Source organism: Echiichthys vipera, assembly GCF_963691815.1.
Source record: "Echiichthys vipera genome assembly, chromosome: X".
NCBI classification, from domain to species: Eukaryota; Metazoa; Chordata; class Actinopteri; order Perciformes; family Trachinidae; genus Echiichthys; species Echiichthys vipera.
The window spans coordinates 10,820,004-10,846,185 of NC_139825.1; the positions used below are offsets into that span (position 1 = coordinate 10,820,004).

The following is a 26,182-nucleotide window of genomic DNA, read 5'->3' on the forward strand; positions in this document are numbered from 1 at the left end:
AATGTTAGAAAAGTCAGACGTTCAGATTAAACTAAATGACTAGAGATGAGGGAGTAAGCTAACGTTAGTAAAGTAAAGTCAAAAATTCAGATTAAACTAAATGACTAAAGAGGAGGGAGTAAGCTAACGTTAGTAAAGTAAAAAAATTCAGATTCAACTAAATGACCAAAGAGGAGGGAGTTAGCTAACGTTAGTAAAGTAAAGCCAAAGTTCAGATTAAACTAAATGACTAGAGATGAGGGAGTTAGCTAATTTTAGTAAAGAAAATTAAAAAGTTCAGATTAAACTAAATGACTAAAGATGAGGGAGTTAGCTAATGTTAGTAAAGAAAAGTCAAAAGTTCAGATTAAACTAAATTACTAAAGAGGAGGGAGTTAGCTAACGTTAGCAATGAAAAGTCAAAAGTTCAGATTAAACTAAATGACTAAAGAGGAGGCAGTTAGCTAACGTTAGTAAAGTAAAGTCAAAGTTCAGATTAAACTAAATGACTAGAGATGAGGGAGTTAGCTAACGTTAGTAAAGTAAAGCCAAAGTTCAGATTAAACTAAATGACTAGAGATGAGGGAGTTTGCTAACGTTAGTAAAGAAAAGTCAAAAGTTCAGATTAAACTAAATGACTAAAGATGAGGGAGTTAGCTAACGTTAGGAAAGTAAAGTCAAAAGTTCAGATTAAACTAAATGACTAAAGATGAGGGCTTTAGCTAATGTTAGTAAAGTAAAGTCAAAAGTTCAGATTAAACTAAATGACTAGAGATGAGGGAGTTAGCTAAAGTTAGAAAAGTCAGACGTTCAGATTAAACTAAATGACTAAAGAGGAGGAAGTTAGCTAACGCTGTAAAGTAAAGTCAAAAATTCAGATTAAACTAAATGACTAAAGAGGAGGGAGTTAGCTAATGTTAGTAAAGTCAGACGTTCAGATTAAATTAAATTACTAGAGATGAGGGAGTTAGCTAAAATTAGAAAAGTCAGACGTTCAGATTAAATTAAATGACTAAAGAGGAGGGAGTTAGCTAACGTTAGTAAAGTAAAGTCAAAAATTCATTTTAAACTAAATGACTAAAGAGGAGGGAGTAAGCTAACGTTAGTAAAGTCAAAAATTCAGATTCAACTAAATGACCAAAGAGGAGGGAGTTAGCTAATGTTAGTAAAGTCAAAAGTTCAGATTAAACTAAATTACTAAAGAGGAGGGAGTTAGCTAACGTTAGCAATGAAAAGTCAAAAGTTCAGATAAACTAAATGACTAAAGAGGAGGGATTTAGCTAATGTTAGTAAAGTAAAGCCAAAGTTCAGATTAAACTAAATGACTAGAGATGAGGGAGTTAGCTAATGTTAGTAAAGTAAAGCCAAAGTTCAGATTAAACTAAATGACTAAAGATGAGGGAGTTAGCTAACGTTAGTAAAGTAAAGTCAAGAGTTCAGATTAAGCTAAATGACTAATGAGGAGGCAGTTAGCTAACATTAGTAAAGTAAAGTCAAAAGTTCAGATTAAACTAAATGACTAAAAATGAGGGAGTTAGCTAATGTTAGTAAAGAAAAGTCAAAAATTCAGATTAAACTAAATGACTCAAGATGAGGGAGTTAGCCAACGTTAGTAAAGTAAAGTCAACAGTTCAGATAAATTAAATGACTAAAGATGAGGGAGTTAGCTAACGTTAGTAAAGTAAAGTCAACAGTTCAGATTAAACTAAATGACTAAAGATGAGGGAGTTAGCTAACGTTAGTAAAGTCAAAAATTCAGATTAAACTGAATGACTAAAGAGGAGGCAGTTAGCTAACGTTAGTAAAGTAAAGTCAAAAGTTCAGATTAAACTAAATGACTAAAGAGGAGGGAGTTAGCAAACGTTAGTAAAGTAAAGTCAAAAGTTTAGATTAAACTAAATGACTAAAGAGGAGGCAGTTAGCTAACGTTAGTAAAGTAAAGTCAACAGTTCAGATTAAACTAAATGACTAAAGAGGAGGGAGTTAGCTAACGTTAGTAAAGTCAAAAATTCAGATTAGACTAAATGACTAAAGATGAGGGAGTTAGCTGACGTTAGTAAAGTAAAGTCGACAGTTCAGATTAAACTAAATGACTAAAGAGGAGGGAGTTAGCTAACGTTAGTAAAGTCAAAAATTCAGATTAGACTAAATAACTAAAGAGAAGGCAGTTAACAGTTCAGATTAAACTAAATGCGGCTGTTGTTGGACAGACTCCTGCGGGCAAGAAGTGGAAAGAGGCAGGTGATGAGGATATCGACAGAGAAACGAAGAAAATAAATTTGAATGCCAAATGGATGAAGGGTCGTGGATCGCTTGTGTTTGATCATTAAATTTTGTCATGTTTTGTCAAAACTGCTGCATGTACGCAAAAGAAAAAAACAAAACGAACAAGGTAGATAGATAGCGATAGATCCCAAGCTTGAAATTAAATATTTGCACTCTCTGTGTATATTTTGTTGTATGTTTTGTATTTGATATGTGTGTTTCATGCCAACAATGTTAATAAAAGGATCAAATGCATTCACTGTGGCACTCATAATTTCTCACCAGAAAAAATTGGCTAGTGAAAATTCTGATTGGCTGGTGATCAAAAAAGTTAATTTAGAACCCTGGTTTATTAATAACTTACAGAAAACATTGTCTCTCTCTCTCTCTCTCTCTCTCTCTGTCTCTGTCTCTCGTGCAGGTGCTGCGGTGCTGCAGTCCGTCTCTGTGCTTCTCTCTACTGACAGTTGTAATACTAATGTATAAAATTGACAGTTTGTGGCTCAGGGCAGGTTTGAGTAGCTGATTAATGGTGTAGATCCACTCATACACACTAGACCCCAACGCCTCTTTAGCTGTGGGACTGCCGGCAACCAAAGGACCTGAAAGCTGGTGTTGTGGCGCTCCTTCATTCAGTCGCTGTTACGGAATCTCTGTATGAAAGGGGCTATGATCTGCCCATGGGTGGCACTATTATTCTTCTTTGAAGCTTGCGTTTCAGTAGGTTGCACTCTCTTATTTGTCTACTAATGCACATTGGCTATTGGTACTAATACTAACTTCAGTTTCTTCATCTGTTTATAGAGTTACATACAAGTAGAAATGTAAAATACATTGCTTTCTTTACAATATATGATGATTTTAAGGAAAGATCTAAAAGACACAATATGTAAAATTTGGGATTGAGTCAATGATGATGAACAGATAAAGTGTCATTTGTCTATAACAATGTCACTGCTTTAAAAAGCAAATCCACTCTGTGTAGAATTTTTGTTGTGATTTAGATAGATACAAACCAAATGGAGACTCACTCTTAAAAACATTGGTACCTTTAAAGAAAGGTTTCATGATGGGATGAGACCCTGTTACTGTGATAAATCTGAAACACAGTCTACAACCACAACTTTGATCTTTGATCTTTCTATCACAGCAGTGTAAGTGTCAGGGTAACTCACTGAGGGCAGATCGTGGCGGGCTGTGTGACACTTCTCCCTGGAGATCTCTGGGCCTGTAGGCCCTGTGCAGCGCCAGCGACCCCAGCTCCAGGCTCTGTGGACTTGGAGTTTTCCCCAGCTCCAGCCCCTTTGGCTTGGAGGTCAGGTTCAAGGGCTGACTGGCTTCCTAAACACACAGAGAGAGCAGATGAGCAGGGGTGGGGCCACTTACACACAGACGTAACCGCAAAGGGCTAGGCTGTGCATGTATTCCGGTTATGCACGGCAGATTTTGCATGTCAGAGCGCATCTGTCACACCTTTGAAGCGTCTCTGGTCTTTTGTCTTCATGTTCACCTCATCCTTTCTTCCCTTTTGTTTATCTAAGCTATGTTGGTCTATCTCTGCTTGAGAACCAGCCATGCTGGTACAGTTCACACAAACACACACACACACACACACACACACACACACACACACACACACACACACACATACACACACACACACACACACACACACACACACACACACACACACACACACACACACATACACAAAACCCTTTGAAAAGAGGGTGTGGTGTACTCCAAAAGCTTTTTCAGCCTCCAAATACCAGAAAAGTACATTATGTTTAATCCTAACCACTTGCTTTAACATCCCTTAAAACACACACACACACACACACACACACACACACACACACACACACACACACACACACACACACACACACACACACACACACACACACACACACACACACACACACACACACACACACACACACACACACACACACACACACACACAGAGTATACAGTAGATACACACAATGTGCACCAAATGAACACACTGGTATAAGTTACTGTTGAATTTATACTGTATAATTTAGATTAGAAATGTTTGTATTTAAAAGATTTGGGAATGAGTTTGTTCCATTGCGATGAACAACACACAACACATTTACTGTAGTAAAATATTGTACCTGTCGGTAGGAACCACTGCTCCTCTTGACAGGGGTGGGGTGAGGGTTGGGCAGCAACTGCATGGGATAGTCCACAGCTGTGGAAGGTGGAAAGTATCAGGTATGAAAAACATGAACACTCAAATACCTGTGTGGTTACTCTGATTTGGCTGGAGGTTGGTGACTAACGGTACGTAACTGTAAAGGCAGCACACTGTTAACTGAAATGTCAGTGACCCACCTGCTCTCATAATTTATCCACTACAGAATACTTTCATTTAGTGTATTTTGACCTTTTGTACAACCATACAACCACATCTGAAAAGTGAACCCAGAGTCTTAAACCTGCATTCTTTCCAATGTCAGCAGGGCTGCAAAGGTAGGCTGCCTGTATAAAAATCAATGAGAAAATTGATGTACTACTTGATTAATTACCTCAGTAAACATTTCCCTAATAAGTTCATGGTCTTAGTCGCTTGTTTCAAGTCCTCTTCAATACGGAATAATGTTCATTAAGTAAATTATGGTCCTGTGCTAGCATCAGGACAGAGGCTTAGTAATGCATATGCACATCACTGTGTACAATACAATAACAGCAAACTTGTGTTTGGGATGTTATCAGAATATAAATTTGTATGACTCTGACCATCTCACAGTGTGTTTTTGCTTCATCAAAGTTCATTGTAACATCACCAAGAAATATCTTGTTCAGCCTTAGGTTTCACCTTGCTAACAAAGCTAATGTAAGCAAGGTTATTTAAGGGAAACTGCAGATTTTCAACTGTCACTGCAGCGCCCACAGCATGCAGATGAGCTGTGTCCGCCGGATGACTCACATCAGTCCCTTGAAAATCTGTAGTTTTACGCATGAACAATATGGCCAATAAGGCGGTTTTCTGACTGGAGTTACAAACAACAAAGGGGTCTTGCATTAGCTTGTCTCCCAGGTGAGGCTGACTGAAATGAATGGAATAATTCTACAATGCGGTTTAGGATAAGGCTTGGGTTGTGTTACATTTGAACAACAATTATGTTAGTTCTCTTACATTCGAAAATGGGGCTCATGTAGGAAACAATACCGTAACACTCATCTCATCTCATCTCATCTTCGTCCGCTTATCCGGGGTCGGGTCGCGGGGGCAGCAGCTTTAGCAGGGGACCCCAAACTTCTCTTTCCCGGGCCCCATTAACCAGCTCTAACTGGGGGATCCCAAGGCTTTCCAGGCCAGCGTGGAGATATAATCTCTCCACCTAGTCCTGGGTCTTCCCCGAGGCCTCCTCCCAGCTGGACGTGCCCGGAACACCTCCCTAGGGAGGCGCCCAGGGGGCATCCTTACTAGATGCCCGAACCACCTCAACTGACTCCTTTCAACGCAAAGCAGCAGCGGCTCTACTCCGAGTTCCTCACGGATGGCTGAACTTCTCACCCTAACACCTCAGATTCAATGATTCAATGCCCCCAACCTCCACAGGGATGCCAGAAAAGCTCCGCCGGAGGTGTGAGTTGAAGATCTCTCGGACAGGGGCCTCCTCCAGACGTTCCCAGTTCACCCGCACTACTCGTTTGGGTTTACCTGGTCTGTCCAGAATCTTCCCCCGTCCTCTGATCCAACTCATCACCAGATGGGGATCAGTTGACAGCTCTGCCCCTCTCTTCACTCAAGTGTCCAAAACATACGGCCTCAGATGAGATGATACATTTAGAGAATCGATCATCGACCTTTGGCCTAGGGTGCTCTGGTACCACGTACACTTATGAGCATCCTTATGTTCGAACATGGTGTAAGTTATAGATAATCCATGACTAGCACAGAAGTCAAATAACTGACGACCACTCAGATTTAGATCAGGGAGGCCGTTCCTCCCAATCACGCCTCTACAGGTGTCTCCATCATTGCCCACGTGGGCGTTGAAGTCTCCCAGCAGAACTATGGAGTCCCTTACCGGAGCCCCATGCAGGACTCCATTCAGGGTCTCCAAGAAGGCTGAATACTCTGAACTGCTGTTTGGTGCATATGCACAAACAACAGTCAGAGTTTTCCCCCCTACCAACCGCAGGCGTAAGGAGGCGACCCTCTCGTCCACCGGGGTGAACTCCAACACGCGGCGCTCAGCCGGGGGTTTGTGAGTATCCCCACACCCGCCCGGCGCCTCACACCCTGGGCAACTCCAGAGAAGAATAGGGTCCAACCCCTATCCAGGAGTACGGTTCCAGAACCGAGACTGTGTGTGGAGGTAAGCCCCACCAGATCTAACTGGTAGCGCTCCACCTCCCGCACAAGCTCCGGCTCCTTCCCAGACAGAGAGGTGACATTCCACGTCCCAAGAGCCAGCTTCTGCTGCCCGTGTCTGGTCCGTCGAGGCCCCTCACCTTCACTGCCACCCGTGCAGCAGCGCACCCGACCCAAGTGGTTCCTCCTGCGAGTGGTGGGCCCACAGGATGGACAGGAAGGAGGTGCCACGTCACTTTTTCGGGCTGTGCCCGGCCGGGCTCCGTGGCAAACCCGGCCACCAGGCGCTCACCAGCGAGCCCTCCGTCTGGGCCTGGCTCCAGACGGGGGCCCAGGGCTTCCTCCGGGCAGGGTCTCTCTTCCTCTTCCTTGTTTGTCCTTGAGTCTTTGTGAACCATTCTTAGTCCGGCCCCTCGCCTGAGACCACTTTGCCATGGGAGACCCTACCAGGAGCACTAGGCTCCAGACAACACAGCCCTCAGGTTCACAGGGACACACAAACCTCTCCACCAGGATACGGTGATGGTTCCCGGAGAGGCCGTAACACATTTTCTTTTATTTTGGAGTGTATCTTTGATTTGTTTCTATTTCGCTAGTACTCACTGATTCACTAATGTTTTCTCAGTTTTGCTCTTAAGAGGCAAAAGAACATTTTACGAGTGGCCAAGAGCACTTTTATCAACATAATACAATGGAATTCATGTTTTCACAGTACACAAATTGTTTGTCACTTTACCTTATACACTGACTGACTCTTTATAGAAGCTGTTTACACCTCTGTGTGTATATCTTTATTACTTCTCATATTCATTACATACATTTATATATATGGCTTTATTTATATTTTATATTGTTTATATTCAGCCTTCTCATTTTGCTTTTACTTGGTGATTTTCTTTTTTTAATATGTTTTTAATGATTTTTAGCCTGCTTCTTGTAATTGTTGTGAAAATGAATAACTGGAAATTTCAGGAACATTGTTGTTGTAGGTGATCCTGAAGAGATGGGATTTAAGCTGATTCTTGAATGACAGGAGTGTTTCTGAGTACCCGGATGACGAGGGGCAGGGAGTTCCAGAGGGTAGGGGCAGCGATGGCAAAGGCTCGGTCCCCCAGGGTGCGATATTTGGTTTGGGTGATGGGGTTGAGATGGTTGGCGTCAGCAGAGCAGAAACAGCAAGTGGGGGAGTGGCAATGGAGAAGATCAGTCAGGTATGAAGGTGCAAGGTTGTTGAGGGCTTTGTATGTGTGAGGAGGATCTTGAAGTTGAGACATTGTTGTATGGGAAGCCAGTGAAGTTCATGGAGAATGGGAGTGATACACGTAAAAGATAGATAACAATGCAGTGATGAATTCTGAGAGATCGTCCCCCCAAACCCAACTCATCATGAGTTGGGTTTGGGGGGACGGTAGATGATAGAAATGATGAGAGGCGTAGGGCCGGATAGTTTAAATGACAGGTGTTCAGAGGAAGGAGCAGCAGGGATGGAGAGTGGGTGGGTTTGGAGGTCATGCAGCCTCCCCCAGTAGAAAGCAGCAATATCCCCTCCTCTGCCCTCAGAGTGTGGGTTGTACAGGTATGAGTATCAAGTAGGGGTAGTTTGGTTGAGTGAAAAGTAATCCAGAGGTTTTTGCCAGGTTTCAGTAAGGCAGAGCAGGTCATATTGGTTGTTAGTGATAAATTTGTTTGGAGCAAGACTTTTATTGTTGAGGGATCTTGTGTTGAGGAGGGCAAGTTTCAGGTGCTTTTGTTTTGAAATGGATGGGGCAGAAGTAGGGATTGGATGGAGGTTGAAAGTGTTGATGCTGGAGTTCTTCTGATGAAGTGTGGGAGCCGGTGTGTGAACTGCAGTCAGACCACACAGATGTAGCGGTGGGACTGTGCATAAACTTGCATCGGGAGCCTCGGGTAATGTAACGAGGAAGACAAAGAAGACAGGCATTTTTTAGTGTGGTAATGAGTTCCGTGGAAGGAGGTGTTTTTGGAGTTAGCTGGCGGAGCTGCATGGATGTGTAGCAGAACGCCATGGCTGAGGCTGTGAGGAAGCAAATGCTGCTGGAGGTGAATGGTGGTTATAACAGGGGAAGAGGCAGAAGGTGGAACAGGATCATCAAACACAGCGTGGTAGATGGAGAGACTAGCATGCCAAGGTCCATCGAACGGTAGGCAGCGATCCCAGCCAGAGCAGAGGGCCAGTGCAACCGTACCGGTGCAGGTGGAAGCCTGCCCGATTTAGCCTTGACCGTGGCCTGAACGAAGGTACAGCGGATTCAGTATTAGAAGCCCCTCGATACCAGTGTCCAAGCTAACGCACAGAGCACCAATAGGGGCTCTGTAGCAGTAGCATAGCAACACCGTGGAGGACTTTTGAGATCCAGGTAGGTCGGTAGGTTATACGACTAACCGATAAGCCGATGGCAGGTCGAAAAAGTAGGAAGCTAGCGAAAAATAGCAAAAGTAGCAGCAGTGAAAGCAAACTACGGAAAAACTCTGAAGAGTGGCAAGCAGCAACGATAAGCAGCAGCCAAGACGTGCCAGCATCCTCTCACTCTAAGCCACACTCCAAGCTCTCTCCACTCCAAGGTCTTATACAGTATGTTGATTTTCCTGTAATACCAGTACTGACAGTTTATTTAACGTGATGATGTCACTCCTTCTTCTTACAGACTCAGTTATTGGGCATGTGTGTGAGGTTTGGGCTTTCAGGGAAGATCCACAGAATATAATGTCCAGGTGTCATTATGCATATTAGGACACTAACAGAAGACACTACCTACATTAAAGTAAACAGTATAGGCCTTACTCTTTCTATACCTTAAAAGAAAATACATCATCAACTTCCTGCCTATAACTGACCTCTTTCACACAACAGTGTTCAATTATATATTTTCTTCATCTGTCAAAGCATTCTGAAGCACACACACACACACACACACACACACACACACACACACACACACACACACACACACACACACACACACACACACACACACACACACACACACACACACACACACACACACACACACACACACACACACACACACACACACACACACACACACACACACACACACACACACACACACACACACACACACAGTCTGAAAGCATGAAAGCAAATGAATGGCTATCCTGAAATTCCACCTACAATGTTTTTGAAGACTAGCCTTGTGTCTTTTGGTTTTAAAAGATAGAGAAGACAAGGTCACTGACAAGCTTTTAAGACTTGTGAAAGCAAGTCTACACAAAGATGCTGCTTCAACCATATTGTTTAAAGTAAACCTTGGATTGAAGTGCATAAGATGCTTAAGTTAATCTTCAAAAGCACTTGAGAGAGAAGATGTTGTAACATGAATGTCAACTTGAGGTGCTGACAACTTTCAGCATAAGTTTCAGGCCTTCAAAGCACACAGTCACTGTCAATAGGTCATTTCTGTCTTCACAACCAAGAATGTAAGAATAGGCTATGAAAGAGCTTACAATACCCAAATGTTCCCAGCATTAATGGCCTGGCAGAGAGAAACCTTGGACGATTATCCAAAGATCACAATGATATACTATAGAAGTAGAACATAGAATAGGGCGGCACTTAACCATCACTGTCAATTCTGTGTTTTTATTTGGATCTCTTTTAGCTCATTGGCTAATCTACCAGGTGTCCATATTAAAAACATAAACATACAAAAATGAAATTGCACACATAATGATTGACACACTCTCAAACACTGGCTGAGTTTCATAGTGCAATGTCAAGGACCTAAGTAGCCCTGCAGTACACCACACACACATTCCCTCTGAGGTTTTACCTGATCTCACCCTCTTTAGCTTCAACAACATATTTATTTAGGTTTTTGTAACAAAATGAGGAGGGTAACTCCTCCCTTCAACTAAATGAATCAGCTGTTCTTTGTCCACTTTGTAATATTTATATAATACATGAAAATTTAAATGCACAATGTAAATACAATTTAAAATGTCTTTAATTATTTTTTTTCTTTTTGTTTTGCCATTCCGAGAATGGATTTATGGTTTCATGGGAGCCACTGCGTCCCAACCCAACACTTCCCGAAGCTGTAACCTCTCTCGCTCGGCTAACTTGATAACTGACCTGGCTTGCAGGGGATAGGTTGCAGTGGCAAGGTCATCTGGGAGTCAGAGGTGACCGAGAGGGCCTGGGTGTTGGGGTGGAAAGCTGGGATCATCACGTAGGGCATGTTCACCTGCTGGGACGCACCAATACAAATACATCTTACATAAAAGTTCTCATTTGGGATTATGATCCATGCTAGCTGCTGCTCGCTGTGGTATGTGAAGATATGTGAAGGTCATGAAGGGAGCTGACCTGGATCTGCTGCTGAAGCAGGTTGATCTTGTGCTGTTGCTGGATCAGTTGCTGCTGCTGCTTGGCGATCTGAGACACAAGACATGTTCATGTGGCTGACAGACACAAGTGCTCATAGAGCACATGACCATGATCAGGGCTTCACTCATAAAGTCAACATGAACACAACAAATGCAATTCACTGCAGAGTGTATGAATCTTATCCTGTGTCCCAGTTACAGGTAAAGTAATTAATATGCACTAAACTGGTAACGAAATGACAATTGAAACAAACTGAGAAATGCCTGCATGCATTACTACATACTGCATATTTAAATTATATGTAAACTCAGATTTCTTAGTAAAATAACATATTCAATACATTAAACTGGTTAAGCAGAAAAATGTTGCAATGTCCCTGAACTGCACCAGAAATCATACATCTTTTTGTAAAATTCAGTTATTTGAATGAGCCTAAAGTCAAGAATAGGTCCAAATTCTGTGGATCTGCCAAGCCTTGACTAATCTTATACCATTAGCATATTAAATCAACATAAATTACTTTTGACCTTTTTGACAACAGGAACCGTTCCAGGAAAACTCTTAAAAAGTCGGGAAAAATTCCAGTTTTTCGGGGGCAGGGTGTATGACCTATGCTGCAGCCAGCCACCAGGGGGAGATCCAGATGTTTTGGCTTAATTTTTGGGGAGATGTCAGGCTGTCCATCAGTATAAGTTGTGTTTCCATTAAAGTTGAATACCCAGAATGAGGCTGGTCTATCTCGCCAAAAGTCCCTAATTTGCATGTGAGTCACTCGAGCGGCCTTTTGAATTACCTTTTTTTTTTTACCCTGTGGGAGAGTAGGGCTGCTTTCAACTGATCACAGATGATCCAAACCCATTCAGAGTGATATCACCTCCGGAGTCTCGTAAATCTGTCTGGGGCCTTTTTTTGTAATGGAAACACGGCGAGTGAACAGCCTTTTGAGAGGGTGTGACCTGAAACTTTCCGAGCGGCCACATTTTACCCTGATGGAAACACACCTATATACAGTATATGGAGCAGCCCACTGATTTCAGTCATCAGAAATAAATTGATGAATTCATTCAGAATGTACAAATCTTCCACTGAACCGCGGCCAAGTTGCATTGTGGGTAATGTAGGAGGCAGGTTTTGACAAGGTAGAAGAATTGCCTACATGGATTAAAAACAGAGGGGACTCTTTGTTCCTCATTTAGTAACTGATTCTGTAACTTCTGGGTCTGTTTGGTCGGATAGGCTCAATCTACTTTTAGATAATGAACAGTATATGCACAGAAAAAGTGATGGCAGTCACATGTATTACCTGTTCCTGCTGTTGTCGAGCCAGCTCCATCTGCTGTTGCTGTTTCTCCAGCAGCAGAGCGGCCATGTTCCTCTGCTCAGAGTGGGCTCCCAGTAGCTGCTCCCTCAGACCGCTCAGCTGGTTGATCATCATCAACAACTGGAGTTCCTTCTCTGCCAGAGCCTCTGGGGTACCTGAAGGGGGTCAGAGGTTCAGAGGGTCAGGCTTCTCTAAAAACTGCTTTAGCACTTCTATTTTATGACAAACTGAGTCATGATGGTAAAAGGGTTTCTATATATTCTATAAGCAGTGTAACAAATTACAATTTAAAAGCCTTTTATTTTTCATTCATATTTCTGCAATATAAATGCACAAATGACAGTGTGATAATGTGAATGGGGGCAGTGGTAATGATTTGTCCATTATCTTTGTCACCTAATAAGTTAAACGCAAATTATTGTAAAAATCGGTTCATCATGTTGAGTCATTATTTAGCGAAAAAAAGTAAAGATTCTCTATTTCACCTTCTTAATTGTGAATAGTTTCTGATTTCGTAACTCCTCTATGACAATAAACTGAATATCAACACAAGATATTTGAGATCATCATCTTGGGATTTGGGAAACACTGATCGGCATTAGCTTATTATAGACAGGGTACATACATCTGGGTTGAAACCATGTAAATAGAATGAGAGTAGAGAGGGCATTGAACTGTTTGCTGCTGCCTTTTGGCTGGTTGAAGAGAAAATGGCAATTGCGGTCAGTTGTTATGGTTACAACACAATGCACTTAAGTGGAGCCGTAAAGTGCGTCACACTTAAATGAATGTAATTTGATGACTTGGCAATAGAACTATTAAGCGGTTTCCTGCTCATTCCAACAAAAGGAAACTATCTTTATTGTATTACTGATGTGTTTTTCATCACAAACTACAAGCATGGACAACAACTAAACAGAGTGAAATAAAAAAAGATTAATTATTACTGAGATACTCTGATAACATGAGTGCTAAGTGTGGTTACGACAGTGGGGCAGGGATGAAGACATGACGGAGGCTGGGTCCCTCTGAACATCACTTTGTAGCATCTAGCTCCTGCTGTTAATATATGTAATTTGGTCCTCCTGCTTCTGCCTCTCCAGGTGTATTTTTTTGTTTGTTTCAATGTTTTTCTCCCAACTCTGCCTGCCTTTAAAAGGAACACCAATGAAACCAACAATTTTGCTAAATTCTCCAAGCAGTGATGCACCAAATGACTGCACATAGCCTGCAATCTTTTCAACATTTCTCAGCACACAGAGCAGAAGAGGATCAATGAAAATAAAAACATGGCATATATATGTTTGCGAATAGTAATGTGTTGGAAATAATGGTATGTAAGTGGTATATAAATGGTATAAAGGTGTTGGTTGTGTTTCAAAGCTTACCTTTCAGTTGTCCTGCCCCCACTGTGCTTCTATCCAGAAGTTTCTCCTTCCAGTCAGCATTCAGCAGCTTCTCAATGGTAGGCATTACTGTTAACAGGACACAACAGTACTCAGCAGAGCCACACTGGGTTGCACCAGATGGTGTGAAAATTACATTTTGTCAACTAAAATCTATTTCAGCTTCTCCTCTGCCTTCCTAATGACATGGACTGAAGAAGACATTTGAGGTGCCAGAGGGCAGAGGTTGTTTGAGCCTCCGGGAGAAGTTTTGAGTGTTTGAGTGGATCAATATTTGAACGGAGAACAATCCAAGGTCAGCTAGTAGAGAGAATTTGAGAAAAATTGAAGGCGCAGAGGGCAGGCTGGTGAAAGACTATAGGGCAGCGAGAGTCTCAGGAGCAGCCCAGAGAGCAGCCTTTTACTCACTTTACTTTACATGTGAGGGATTGAACAAAATCACAAACAAAAAAAACCCCAACCCCCCTGAACCCATTCAGGAACCAAAACAACACGTTCGCTTTGCTAGACAAACTGTCTCATCTATGCATCGATTTTCAGCAGACCGCATTGTTTAATGCTGAATAGCAGTAGAACATAGTGCACTTAAACACATATGGTACAGAATTGTCAAAGTTTGGTCTGTGAGAAAAAAAAAAACGTGTTTATGTGAGCAGGAGAGAAAGACTCCCAAAGGAGCAAACACAGCCTTGGTGCAGAAAGGAGACGGACTGTCGAGGTGCAGTGAGGGGAATAAGTGGGTTAAGTGCATACCCAAATACAAGTCAGTTTACAGTACCTCATGCTACTGGCTTCTGTGGAAACAACTTATTCTAAAACAATAAACTCAACTGCAGTTTTCATTGATTTGTTCAATGTGTGCATATTAAATATTAAAGAAATGTGGTGAGTGGGAAATGTCCAACTTTGGTGTACCCCTGTGGTACTGCCCTTACTGATTCAACACTGAAATGAATGGACCGTGACAGCAGAGAGATTGTCTGAAAAAAACATTTATGCCCTCAGACTAATATATACACATGACTTTAAAAGTGCATATTAAACAGATTTATGTTTTATTTTTTAACCTGAATCTCATTTTCATGTTATGAATGTTATGATGGTTACAGCTTGTCCCATCACACTTTTTTGTAGCGATGTTGCTCAGTGTTGTGAGACCAGCAGCAGTTACTGTGGTTTATACAACCATGCTAGGTTCTGTGCGAATTTGTAAATACTGTAGGCAGAGTGGCGCTTTGAGCTAAATGCTAACATACACATGCTAACATGTTCAGAATAACAATGCTAACATGTACTAAACACAAAGCCCAGCTGGAGGTATTTGGTTATAAACCAAAGTATACAGGCAAAGGGAAATTTGATCCGATGATAGCGATACATGAAACATCATCCAAATGTATTCTTTAGAGACTGTGAATATGTGTAACTAATTGCACAATAATCCATCCAATTGTTGTCATAATACTTTACTCAAAACCAAGATTGCCAACCTTCTGGTGGCGCTAGAGGAAAAAGGATCCCAGAGTCATCAAGAATCATCCTGTGGGGACAATGAATGTATGTACCAAATTCCATAGCACTGAAGTAAATATTGGACCCATTTTTCACAAACCACATATCTCCTGAATATTCTGACACAAAAATGGTATTTTTCAGAAGGACGGATCAGAAGAAAATTGAATTTGTTTGAGACCTGTTTCTTTCTTAACAACAAAGTCTCACAAGATCTTTGAACACAGCTAAGCTAAGCTAACGTCAACTACGTTCACTGATAATCCGCTAGTGTCTCTAAAGACAAGCTGTGGTAAACCATAATTACCCGATAGTGTTTAAAAATAAATGTATTATTTTAAAGCAGCTCTGTAAAAGAACAGCAAAACTCCTTTAGTTATTGTAGAAATTATTTTGTCACAATATTCCGAACAGGTTAATGGATAAAACAGTGTTTTACAGAGTCTTGTACTTGTCTGAATAACAGAAGATGTCTTCAACTTCACAAACAGGAGATGTTTTTCAGTCTTATATTGTGAAGAAGTGCAAGTTATTAAATGATCAATACTAGGACAGCTTCTTTTGCAATTTGAGTATGAGTACTTGGCAGCTCTATTAACACTAGTCGTGACACTGCAGAGCAGAAAGAGAATAAGACGCCATGTTGCCACTTCAGACAGACCTTCCTTGAAGTTGGATTGTCCTTCTGGTCTATCATGCGTCCTGGCCTCCTTCAGCACCATGGGGCTTTGCCTGTGAGCCAGCTCCTTACCTGGAGAACCCTCCTGTCAGGGTACAGAAAGAGACATATTTTAGCCTCACGCCCAATGTCAGCTGGGATCGGCTCCAGCACCCCCGCGACCCCGACCCCGGGATAAGCGGTTGAAGATGAATGAATGAATGAATGATAATCTGTTCTCACATATCCTAAAAACCTTTCTCACTCTGTCATGCCTTTCATAATATCCTTACCGAAGGGGAGCGGGACAACGGTGGGGTCAATTGGCGGGCCTCCAGTGGATGGTTGCCTGACCAATCACACGAGAGAGACCTCTTGGGAGGTTCAGCATTGGTAATGACTCCACAGCCTCCGCCGGACTCCTCCTGCTCTACTTTGACACCAACACAAGCCATGCTGGCATCCCCACCAGAGAGGAGGTGCAGTGCTGGAGGGCTGGGCTCAACCATTCTGTTGAAAGGCAAACACACACAACGAATAACATCTATTTGGGTGTGGCGAGGTTTGGGCTCTTGCCATACCAATTTTGATTTGGTAGCTGATATAATTACAGCCAAAGAGCAGAGATCAAGATAACTACAGGAACACTTAATCACTACACACAAACAGTACATTTCACATCAGGTAACTCTCCTCACTTGAGTGAAATGAGGACCTCTGCAAGATGAAGAAGTTGAAACAGCTATTGAACACAAGCTGGTTTACTCATTGGACAAGATTAAGGGCAGTAACATGGTACATGGTCATGTTTATTGTAACCAAAGATTTGCAAATGTTTTGCAAAATGGTTAAGGTTATATGCTTTAAAATGAAATGGTTAGGTTAGATGGCTATGGTTAGACATTGATCTTAAATAGTATATGTGGTCTGGAAGTGAGTCTCGTTAGACTTTTTATGAGTATTCAAAAAATCTAGGGTTACCATCTAGACAAGACCGTGGTCCATGCAAGTATGTGAACGCATATGACAATGCTGATCAAGCTGAACAAACCTCAAACCAAAAAAGTAAACAAACATGTAAAAGAACATGCACTGCTGTACTTCCTGCACAGAAGGAAAGAAGACCTGTGTCTGAATGAAGAGATGACATAGTGTCATAAATATGCTACTGCAGATGCTTGTGTTATTATTTTCAGTTGCTATATGCCAGAGCGTAATGTGTGAAATCGATCTTCATTCGCATACTTGCATTGATCCTAAGAGTCAACAGCCATGTTAGCAGCTCCGTGAGGCTGTACCAGTGATGCTTTGAGCTAGCTGCTATGAGGCTAACATGGTCAATGTTAACCTGCTTAGCCATCTTAGTTGAGTATGTAAGCGTGCTAATTTGCTAATTAGCATAAAGTACAGCTGAGGATGATGGGAATGCAATTCATTTTGCAGGTATTTGGTCAGGAGGAAAATTCAGGGGATCACCAAAATCATTATAATAGATCCTTGAGGGACCTTTAATATCTGCAGCAAGTTTCATGACAATAAGTAATCTTATTTTAAATAAAGAGTGCTTCTTCAGTCTATTTTGGCCACAATATAGGAATTTAATGTAGATACATTCACTTTTCAGTTTTAGGTCAGTGCTGTGTCCAGGTCAAGGGTTCGGTTGTGGTCGTGTTACCATCAACTAAAGTCACAGCCAGGCCTATTGTGCAAGTGTGTGTGTGTGTGTGTGCGTGTGTGTGTGTGTGTGTGTGTGTGTGAGACACTGAATAATAGGAGTCAGGTGAACGGGAGAGAAAGGAAGAGAAGAGGTTGAGTGTGAAAGGTTTGAACCACAGTGAACTTGAATGTATCAACTGAGGCTTGTGCATGTTTGTTTGTGTGTGTGTTTTATTTCCCCACTCTGCAGCAGGAGGAAATAAAAACACAGCAGACAGCAGAACAAAACAAACAGAACACACAAGGGCAAAAAGTGCACATATATATTAAGAGGCAGAAAAAAAGCCATTGTTGAAGCCGGGGAACAAAGGAAGCCGGGACAATGGGGGAGAGGCTGACAAAAGCCGCCGGCCGCAGGAAACAGGCCGGATAACAATGCCAGCGGAATGTGCCGACCAACTCGGGAACACGGCAAAAAAAATGCGGAGCGCCACCGTTCTACGGAAAGCATAATAATGATTAGAGCCCCCCCCCTCCACTTCACCCATCTCTCCCTGCCTGCATACTGTGTTTCTGAACAAAGCCACCTGTCTGCCAGGGTCCAAGGTTCCAAACCTCAGTGATGTATATCCATGTGTATGTGTGTGTGTTTAAAGCTGTAGCATTTCAAATGCAGTCATGAGCCGTAATCACAGACTAAAACAGTGAAGGCCATCTCATATTCTATCAACTGAAATGAAAATAATTCCCCCTCTGGCATTGCAGGAAGTGATGAATCAATGAATCAAGTAGCGCAACACAAGTGTCTTCAAAACAAGAGTGACAAGAGCTGTGACAGATAATTGGACTGAACCCCCAGCAAGTCACACAAGTAAATGGACTGTGCTTGAATGTATTTGTGGCTGACAGCTCAACACAATCAACCTATTGTTCTTCTGCAATGTAAACCTTCAAATTAAAGAGGCTGTTTCTCTTGTAAGGAAACAATTCTGTGTGCATTCTTTGTTGCTCACTAAACCACATTGTGTGTATCCATGAGGCCTAACAAAAACCTGTTTTGTACATTTCATTTTTGTGCAAAAGTGTATTTCCTACCTCAGGTGTAAAGCTGTTGGTTTACACTGACTTAAACCTGCATTGTTTGTTTGTACATCCTAGCTAGCATTATTATTCTTACCTTTGCCTGGCACATTAATACATCTCTTGCAGAGAGCAAATTAAGGCCAACTGTCAGTCAGTGAAATAGCATGAAACTGCAGGAATTACGTTGCCCGCATGCTCGTCATTGTGCGCTTGCTAGTAGAGCAAAAGATACAAAAAATCCACTCATTAGATCAACTTTTCCCTTTTTACCTTTTCATAATAAAAGCACCAGGCTGCATAACTGTTTATCTGCCAGCATGACCTTTCGCAGGAGAGCATTTCCCATTTGCGTGTCGTTTATTCGTCACAGTGACAGTATGTAAAGCTCTTAAAGGTATGTTAAAAAGTGCACACAAAATCCAGGATAAATTATTTTTCTTCATACACCTGCCCTGGATTTTAATATATAAAATAACACATGAAACAACCAAGACTCCCATATGTGAACGATTCAATCTAAATTAGAGAATTCAGAATTCTAGCTACAAAACAAATGAAACATACGCAAATTTTGTAAAAAAATAAAATAAATAATAATAATAATAGCATAAAATCATTATCTTGGTCTGGACCAAAACAACTAGTCTTGCAGCTGAAATTCTACTGCTACCAAACTCCATCCATCCTAATTTTTACTCCATTGCTACTAGTACTGTTGCTCAAATTAAAACAGTGGTTACTGCTGCAGCTACAGACCATCAGTTCTTCTACTGCAATAACTACCACGGTTACTACTCGGTCAGGCTGATATGACAATATTATCATGAGATGCTGATACAGTATTTACCTCTTTAATATATCTGGGTGTATGAGACCATAACATATATGTATATGTATCATTATCACAGTATAAATTAGAATTATATTCACATCATCCACTCCAAGTTACTGCTGCTAGTTAGTAACCTAGTGCAGTCAAAAAGAGCTGAGCGATGTAGCTGAATATCACCACATTAATGTGAATATTTTTGCTCCATAGAAAAGAAATGTCAAACGTCTGCAAAATGACAGTGATGTTCATTACACCAGACAATGCTCTTCAGACAATATCAGATGAATCAGGTCCAGACATTGTCCAAAGATTCAGTTTGACACGTGTAGCACACAACAATTCTAACTGACTGGAACTACTGTTTGGTTCAGGTGAGGGCTGGCGCCTGTGTAAATCATGCTGGGGGCTGGAACACGACGTGGATTACACCAAGGTCACGTAGTAGCGTTCATATTTTGGTCTGTAAACGATGATACTTAATTGTCACCCAGTGAAAAATCCTAATGAAGCATCAGGATGAAGCTCACACTCACTGCTGGTTATTTCCTGCCCAGTGGAAGAAACCAGGTGTATTGTCACCAATAAGGAGAGCCACATTCAATAAACAGCTTAAGTGAGTTTGGCACGGTGCTTTCCTACAGAGAGGCAGAATGAAAAAATGCCAGCATTCTGCCAAATAAACTGTTGTTATTGCTTTCCCACACAAAGCCACCTGTCTGCCACAGCCCTAAACCTGCATAATGTGTGAATGCGTGTCTTCAAAGAGTCATAACATAACCATTTCACACAGCTGACGGGAACTAAAAAGCCTGGTTGCACAGTAAATACAGCGGAAAGAGGGGGAAACAACATCCAACTCATTTAATAGCACCTGCTTGACTACTGTTGACTTTGAACACAATATCACACTCAGTTATTTGTGTGTCGACATGTGCCAAAATCTTCTTTCCTAAATTCAAATTTTCTAAACCAAAAATCAGCCCTGTCATCTAAATATGGATTACAACACACTAATACTTGTTGTCTCTGGTAACAATTGGAATAAAAGATCAGCTATCAGCACACCACAAGGCTCTGTATCAGCCTAATCCTGTCTGATGGCTATTTTCAGTGTGGGTTGTTTTTTGCAGAGCATTAGGAAGGAATGAGGATGGAGAGATGAAGATGGAGAGGTGAGAAACTGTTAAGCCAACAATGCAGCAGCCACCGTCGGTATCAGCGAGGGGTTGAATGTGTGTGTGTGTGTGTTTGGGAGGGGCTCGAGCAGCAACAACACACTGAGTTTTGTCCCACAGCGAGTTATTCCTGGGCCGCCCCTTCACGTTCCACAGAGGACTGGACTGTAGGGCTGCCACAGGTGGCTTTCACACGCCTCTGCACAGACTGTGTATGTGTGTGTGTGTGTGTGTGTTTGTGTGTCACCCAATGCAGAGGTATGCACATAATCTCAGCGATCCACAGCCGCTGACAGCAAGGAATGCTGCAAGGTGCGTGTGTGTTTTACAAGCACAAAAGTTTTCCTTTTAAACAATGCTTTTCATGTCTTAGCTAGAACAATGGGAACCTGTCAAGGTTACCGCTTCCCTCCACATCAGTCGCATCTACTTAACACACTTGTATGTGCAGCTGACTGCACCCATGTGGAACCTGACCTTGTGTACGTATGTATGGATATAGTATGTGTCACATGATTTGAATAGCAAGAGGTTATTTGATTACAGCCTATTTTCCAACAACCTACAGTGTTGTTCAGTTTTTATAGGCACTCACCACATGCTGCTAAGAAATCACAATAAAGCAGACCTCAAACCAGCTGTTGAGCTAAACATATAAGAACAAAGTGGCCAGAAACTACTTTTAGACTCCTGCAACAGTTTTATCACGTTATATATATATATATATATATATATATATATATATATATATATATATATATATATATATATATATATATATATATATATATATAATTATAGCAAATAATGATAGCAAATAACTGACTGTGGAAAGTTCAGCTCTAACGGAATAAAACGTGCAAGCAGCAAGTGAGACTATTTTCTGCCTCCAATGCAAGTAAGTGTGTTGGTTGTTTACGTTATAAAAAGTGGTATGATATGCATCATTCAGCCATCAACTTATTTACAACTGTTTTTAGGAAATTCCCCAACTAATACTATAAAATAAACCTTTCTTGATCCTCAGCAGGGGAATTCAGTTGTTACAGCAGCACAAGCACAGCAATAGTACGGATAAGTAGAAATATACTAAAATATATACTAAAGTAAGAAAAGTATAAAAAGATAGACTATAATCAGGAGACAAACATTGCAAGGTGCAATAATGTAAAAAAGTCAATTGTTATCCATGGAATCAATGGCTCATTTTGGTGCACAGTCAACTCAATTGCTGAACAGCACTTAAAGCTGCACTTATCTGCATTTTTATATCAACAATGGCAGATAATTATCAGCTGTCCTAATGTAAGGTCCAGTGAGAAATTCTTTACGAATACTTTTATCATTCATGACTTTCATACGCTCAGAACTATTCCACATTTTCAGGGAAACATTTCCCATCCAGGTAAATGGAAGAAATGTTCAGAATCGACACTTTCTTTAACACTTTCAGCTAGAAAATCCACTCAATCTTCAAAATGTTCCACGTATTTCATACATTCTGGCCATTGTTCAACTTGCAAATCTCATAAAAACTTTTGAAAAAGATTTTAGAGTTTGAGTAAAATTAGTGAATTCAACTGAATATTGAAGCCAGAGTGGAGAGGAGCTTTACAATATTCTGAAAAATGATCTTAATTAAAAGTAATACTAAATTATAATATTTTGAATTTGTGTATTAAATGTTTGAAAACTACTAGATCTGTGTTATATATTTTGTTGAGCTGTGTACTTATATTATCCAAAATGTTTCCAACGATATTCAAACCAGAGTAATCTGTAATCATGAACATGGTCCTGTTTCTGTAGGAAAGTGTCAATGGCATCATACCCCCTGTGCTCATGCCTCAGTGTTGTGGTTGTCTGCCAGAAGCTGTCCTAAATGGACTTAAATCCACTTTTGAGCCACATTTTTATCTATAAAAAATTGTATCTATAAATTATGAGTAGCTTGGCTCACAGATCCTGCACCAACGTGAATAGCCTTACATAACGGGAATACATCTTTTATAGAGTAACTTTTCTGTGAACGTTATTTCTGCTAAAGCAGATACATTTTCATTTGTAATGGAAGATTTGTAACAATAAAGACAGAAACTCTCGTAATCCCATGCTACTAATGTCATCAACAAATAATTCCGGACACTATTCTTACATTAGGTTTTGTTTTTTCTGTTTGATATGTACTGTATGATCTAACATACTGACTGGTCCTGAAGACAAAGTGGAATAGGAGAAAAAACAGTTTGTAGGTTACCTTGTTTTTCCTCTTGAACATTGTTAAAGGTGACAGCAGACACTGAATAAAAAAATTATATCAGTGCGTTTACATGCAGTCTAAAAACCCGGTTATATTTGGGTCAAGGGACTACTCCTAATCAGAGTTCTCATACCCCGGTTAACAGACATAGATAACTCCTCCAGTACCCCGATTATTCGTGCATGTAAACAGCTTAACCGGAGTATTATACTGGTTTTGCGTCTGCACATGCTCCGTGGGTTATAACTGCCCCTTCTCACTCCACAGCAGTGACTTTTGACCCGGAAATAGAAAAAAACAGGAAGCAATGGTGCCGAAAACAACATGGAAAAACAGAGTAGAGCTTTATCTTTAAACCAAGGGAGGACTTCGCCATGGCAAATAACAACACTACCAAGAAGGCCTGTTTCTGTTTTAATTCTGTCCAAAAGTCATCTGCCAATGGTGAACTGGAAAAAAGCTGTATTCCGACCAGATGTATGTTGGCAGAGCGCCACCTACTGTACCGGAGGTCAAGTTACTCCCATCATTTTCCCATTCAACCCCAGCTCATGTATACGTTGGGAATGTCAATAATCCAATTATTCCCCTAACCGTGGAAAGGCCATTTTACAGTTGCCGCTGTGCATGTAAACGCACTGAATGAAATGTAGTTGGAAACTTATGTATCTGAAGACGATGGATTTTATCTGATGAACCTCAGATACTTATAAAAGTAAAAGTCATTGTCAGAGTGCAGGACTGTCTTTTTCAAAGTCTAGATATTCTTTATCATCTGTCACTGAGACTCTCTGGTGTACAGGAAGCCTAGCTCATCAGCTCTTTTCAACATTATTCTGCTTATTTGCTACCATATTTTGTCTTATGGATGAATTACACCAATGCTCATTATAAATGCTCAATCCGACACAGTCAGACACAGTGCTGAGAAAGTGAAACTACAGTTCTAAATATACCGTCAGTTATTGTAAAAAAGAAAGATACAAACAAAACACATTTATGTTATAACAACGATACTTTCAGTAAGGTGCCCATATCAGAAATCAGAAATCACATCCAGGATTAGAGGGGTTATTATTTACACATGTTAACAGTGTGATTATAAAGTACTACAAAGTATGTACTACAAGAATGTACTAGCAAAACATATTTTGCAGATGGCCTTTATTGATAAACTACATTAAGCACAAAAAATATATATATATTTTTTAAATTATAAAACAAACATCTGAATACCGAAAATGAAAACCCAATACCTACGTATTAGAATATTTGAATATTCAGGTTCAGCCCTACAAGAAACATGTAGTAATTGTTATCTGCAGGGAAATCTTAAGGAAAATACTCAACAAAAGACGTTTAAATCTGGAAAAATTAAACCAAGTAAGAGGAGAAATGTTTTTTTCTTTTGTGGTATTTGGGCGGACTTAGCATTTAAAAGTGGGACCATGGTAATGTCTGGACTGTTACAGGGCAGCACTTGTCCTGATCTACACTGCGAAGAAAGAGATGGAGGCAATGAAGAATGGGAGTGGACGGACAAAAAAACAGTACTTCTTTGAGCACTGACAACACTGAAACCTTACACTTCCCACAACACAAGAATCACTTCACACAAAACCTTCAGTTACCTAACAAGTTGTAACTCGTAAAACCGAACATTTCCCCCCCAGGGGATTGGCAATGCAAATCCCTTCTGTTGTTCTCCCTTTCTTTTCTTTTCTTCCTTTGTTTCATTCTTCTTTCTCTCACTGTTTTCTTTTCTCCCCCTCCCATCAGAAGCAGCTTGTTGGGTTTATATTGTCCAATGACGCCTTCCAACTAGTGCCTGAGGCAGAGTAGCAGAGAGTGCACAATAGAGAGGGAGAGAGAGAGAGAGAGAGAGAGAGAGAGAGAGAGAGAGAGAGAGAGAGAGAGAGAGAGAGAGAGAGAGAGAGAGAGAGAGAGAGAGAGAGAGAGAGTGTCAGGAGCCAGTCTCAGCACTGAATAAAGTGTTGGACTTTGAAAGAAGTTTACTTGGTGATAAAAACACACAGATATGCTCATTGTCAACCCTGTAGACTGACAGCTGTAATGGCAGAATGTTCCCAGCAGGAAACCACAACACGTCTCAGTCAGCTGGCTCCCGCACAACACTCTTGAAACAACACAAAATTTTTCACTGATCCTTGCATAATCTACAGCCAGTTTCATCACACTTCAATGAGGAAAAATGCAATACATTTTCTTACATTGTCCAATTGACAACTGCGTTTTGTGACAGAAAGTTTCCAACTTGCTGTTCAATTATGTTAAGACAAGTGTGAACTGATGTCTAAACAAATGTTTGGGGAAATGATTCACAGTTAGCAGTGTTTGCTTAGGATTGATAAAACAATCTGGCTTGCCGCGCCAGCTATTGCCTGTCTGCATGCAGGGCCTAGATAAGACTGATCACACCAAGAGCTTCCAGTTAACTGGATTATCAGTGAAAGACCCTCCCTTCACATCTCAAATCATTTTCTTTCTCCAGGTTCTCTAATCCTGCACCTTCTTCTTTGATGGACAATCAGTGAGGGATGTTGCTTAGCTTGTCTTCAGCGCATCAGAGAAAAGTAAGCAAGTTATTAGAAACTTTGTGGAGAACTGCTAATAAGGAAAAACTAAATTAAAATTTATTTTTTTATAGCAAACCATTTTAATGTCTAAAAAGGACATTTAAAAGAGCATATTTCCATCTAGCCTGCAGTCGTGTGTACTGACCTGGTAGGGAGGAGTTGACGTTCCATCCTCACTGGAACAGAGCTGCTGACACAAGTCATAGCGACTGGCTGTCCCTCACCAGTAACGCCTGTCTTTTCTACTCTTCAGTTACCTCTGACCCAGCCACCCCCCTTCTCATACTCCCATCTCTCCTCTCAAGAGGGGAAGTACAAAGAGTCTCTTCAAATCCCACCGTACAGGGGCTTCATTTGCATAATTAGCATGCTGTTTTCAGGTAACCGTCGCTGCGGCCCCAACATGCGCGATACAGATTGCACATCAGCCCACTAACAGGTGTGATAGCAATGTGATAAGAGCATTCATCAGCCTCAGACACTTTCTAACAAAGTCAGCTTTATCCTCTGTTATGATTTCCTGGACATGTGACTGAAACTGGCGAAAGCAAGGTCCGAATAATGTATGTGTGTAAAGGCCAGCAAATAAGGCAATATGTAGACAACAGTGAGTTGTATCAGACTTCATTGTTTCTTCTGTTAAATGTTATTTTTAAGAGCCTGTCAAATTTCAACCTAGTTGTAGGAACAATACCCTGGTAATGGTACTGGTTATAAT

At 41.0% G+C, this 26,182-nt stretch overlaps 1 protein-coding gene across 3 annotated transcripts in view; it reads right to left on the reverse strand.

The window, feature by feature from the left end:
* The window catches only part of sox13 (SRY-box transcription factor 13), a gene marked incomplete at its 3' end in the record, with an annotated part of 68,100 nt that overhangs the window by 13,443 nt on the left and 28,475 nt on the right, over positions 1 to 26,182 (reverse strand). For 2 of the 3 annotated variants that reach the window (XM_083939779.1, XM_083939780.1), the window contains exons 2-9: positions 16,155 to 16,371; positions 15,865 to 15,967; positions 13,674 to 13,760; positions 12,268 to 12,440; positions 10,944 to 11,012; positions 10,710 to 10,824; positions 4,386 to 4,462; positions 3,420 to 3,585 (exon numbers count right to left, since the gene is read on the reverse strand). In XM_083939779.1, the coding sequence (XP_083795905.1) occupies positions 3,420 to 3,585; positions 4,386 to 4,462; positions 10,710 to 10,824; positions 10,944 to 11,012; positions 12,268 to 12,440; positions 13,674 to 13,760; positions 15,865 to 15,967; positions 16,155 to 16,370 (1,006 nt within the window). In that variant the 5' untranslated portion in view covers position 16,371. The remainder of the gene's footprint in view (positions 1 to 3,419; positions 3,586 to 4,385; positions 4,463 to 10,709; positions 10,825 to 10,943; positions 11,013 to 12,267; positions 12,441 to 13,673; positions 13,761 to 15,864; positions 15,968 to 16,154; positions 16,372 to 26,182) is intronic. The other variant, XM_083939781.1, reaches the window with a different exon arrangement.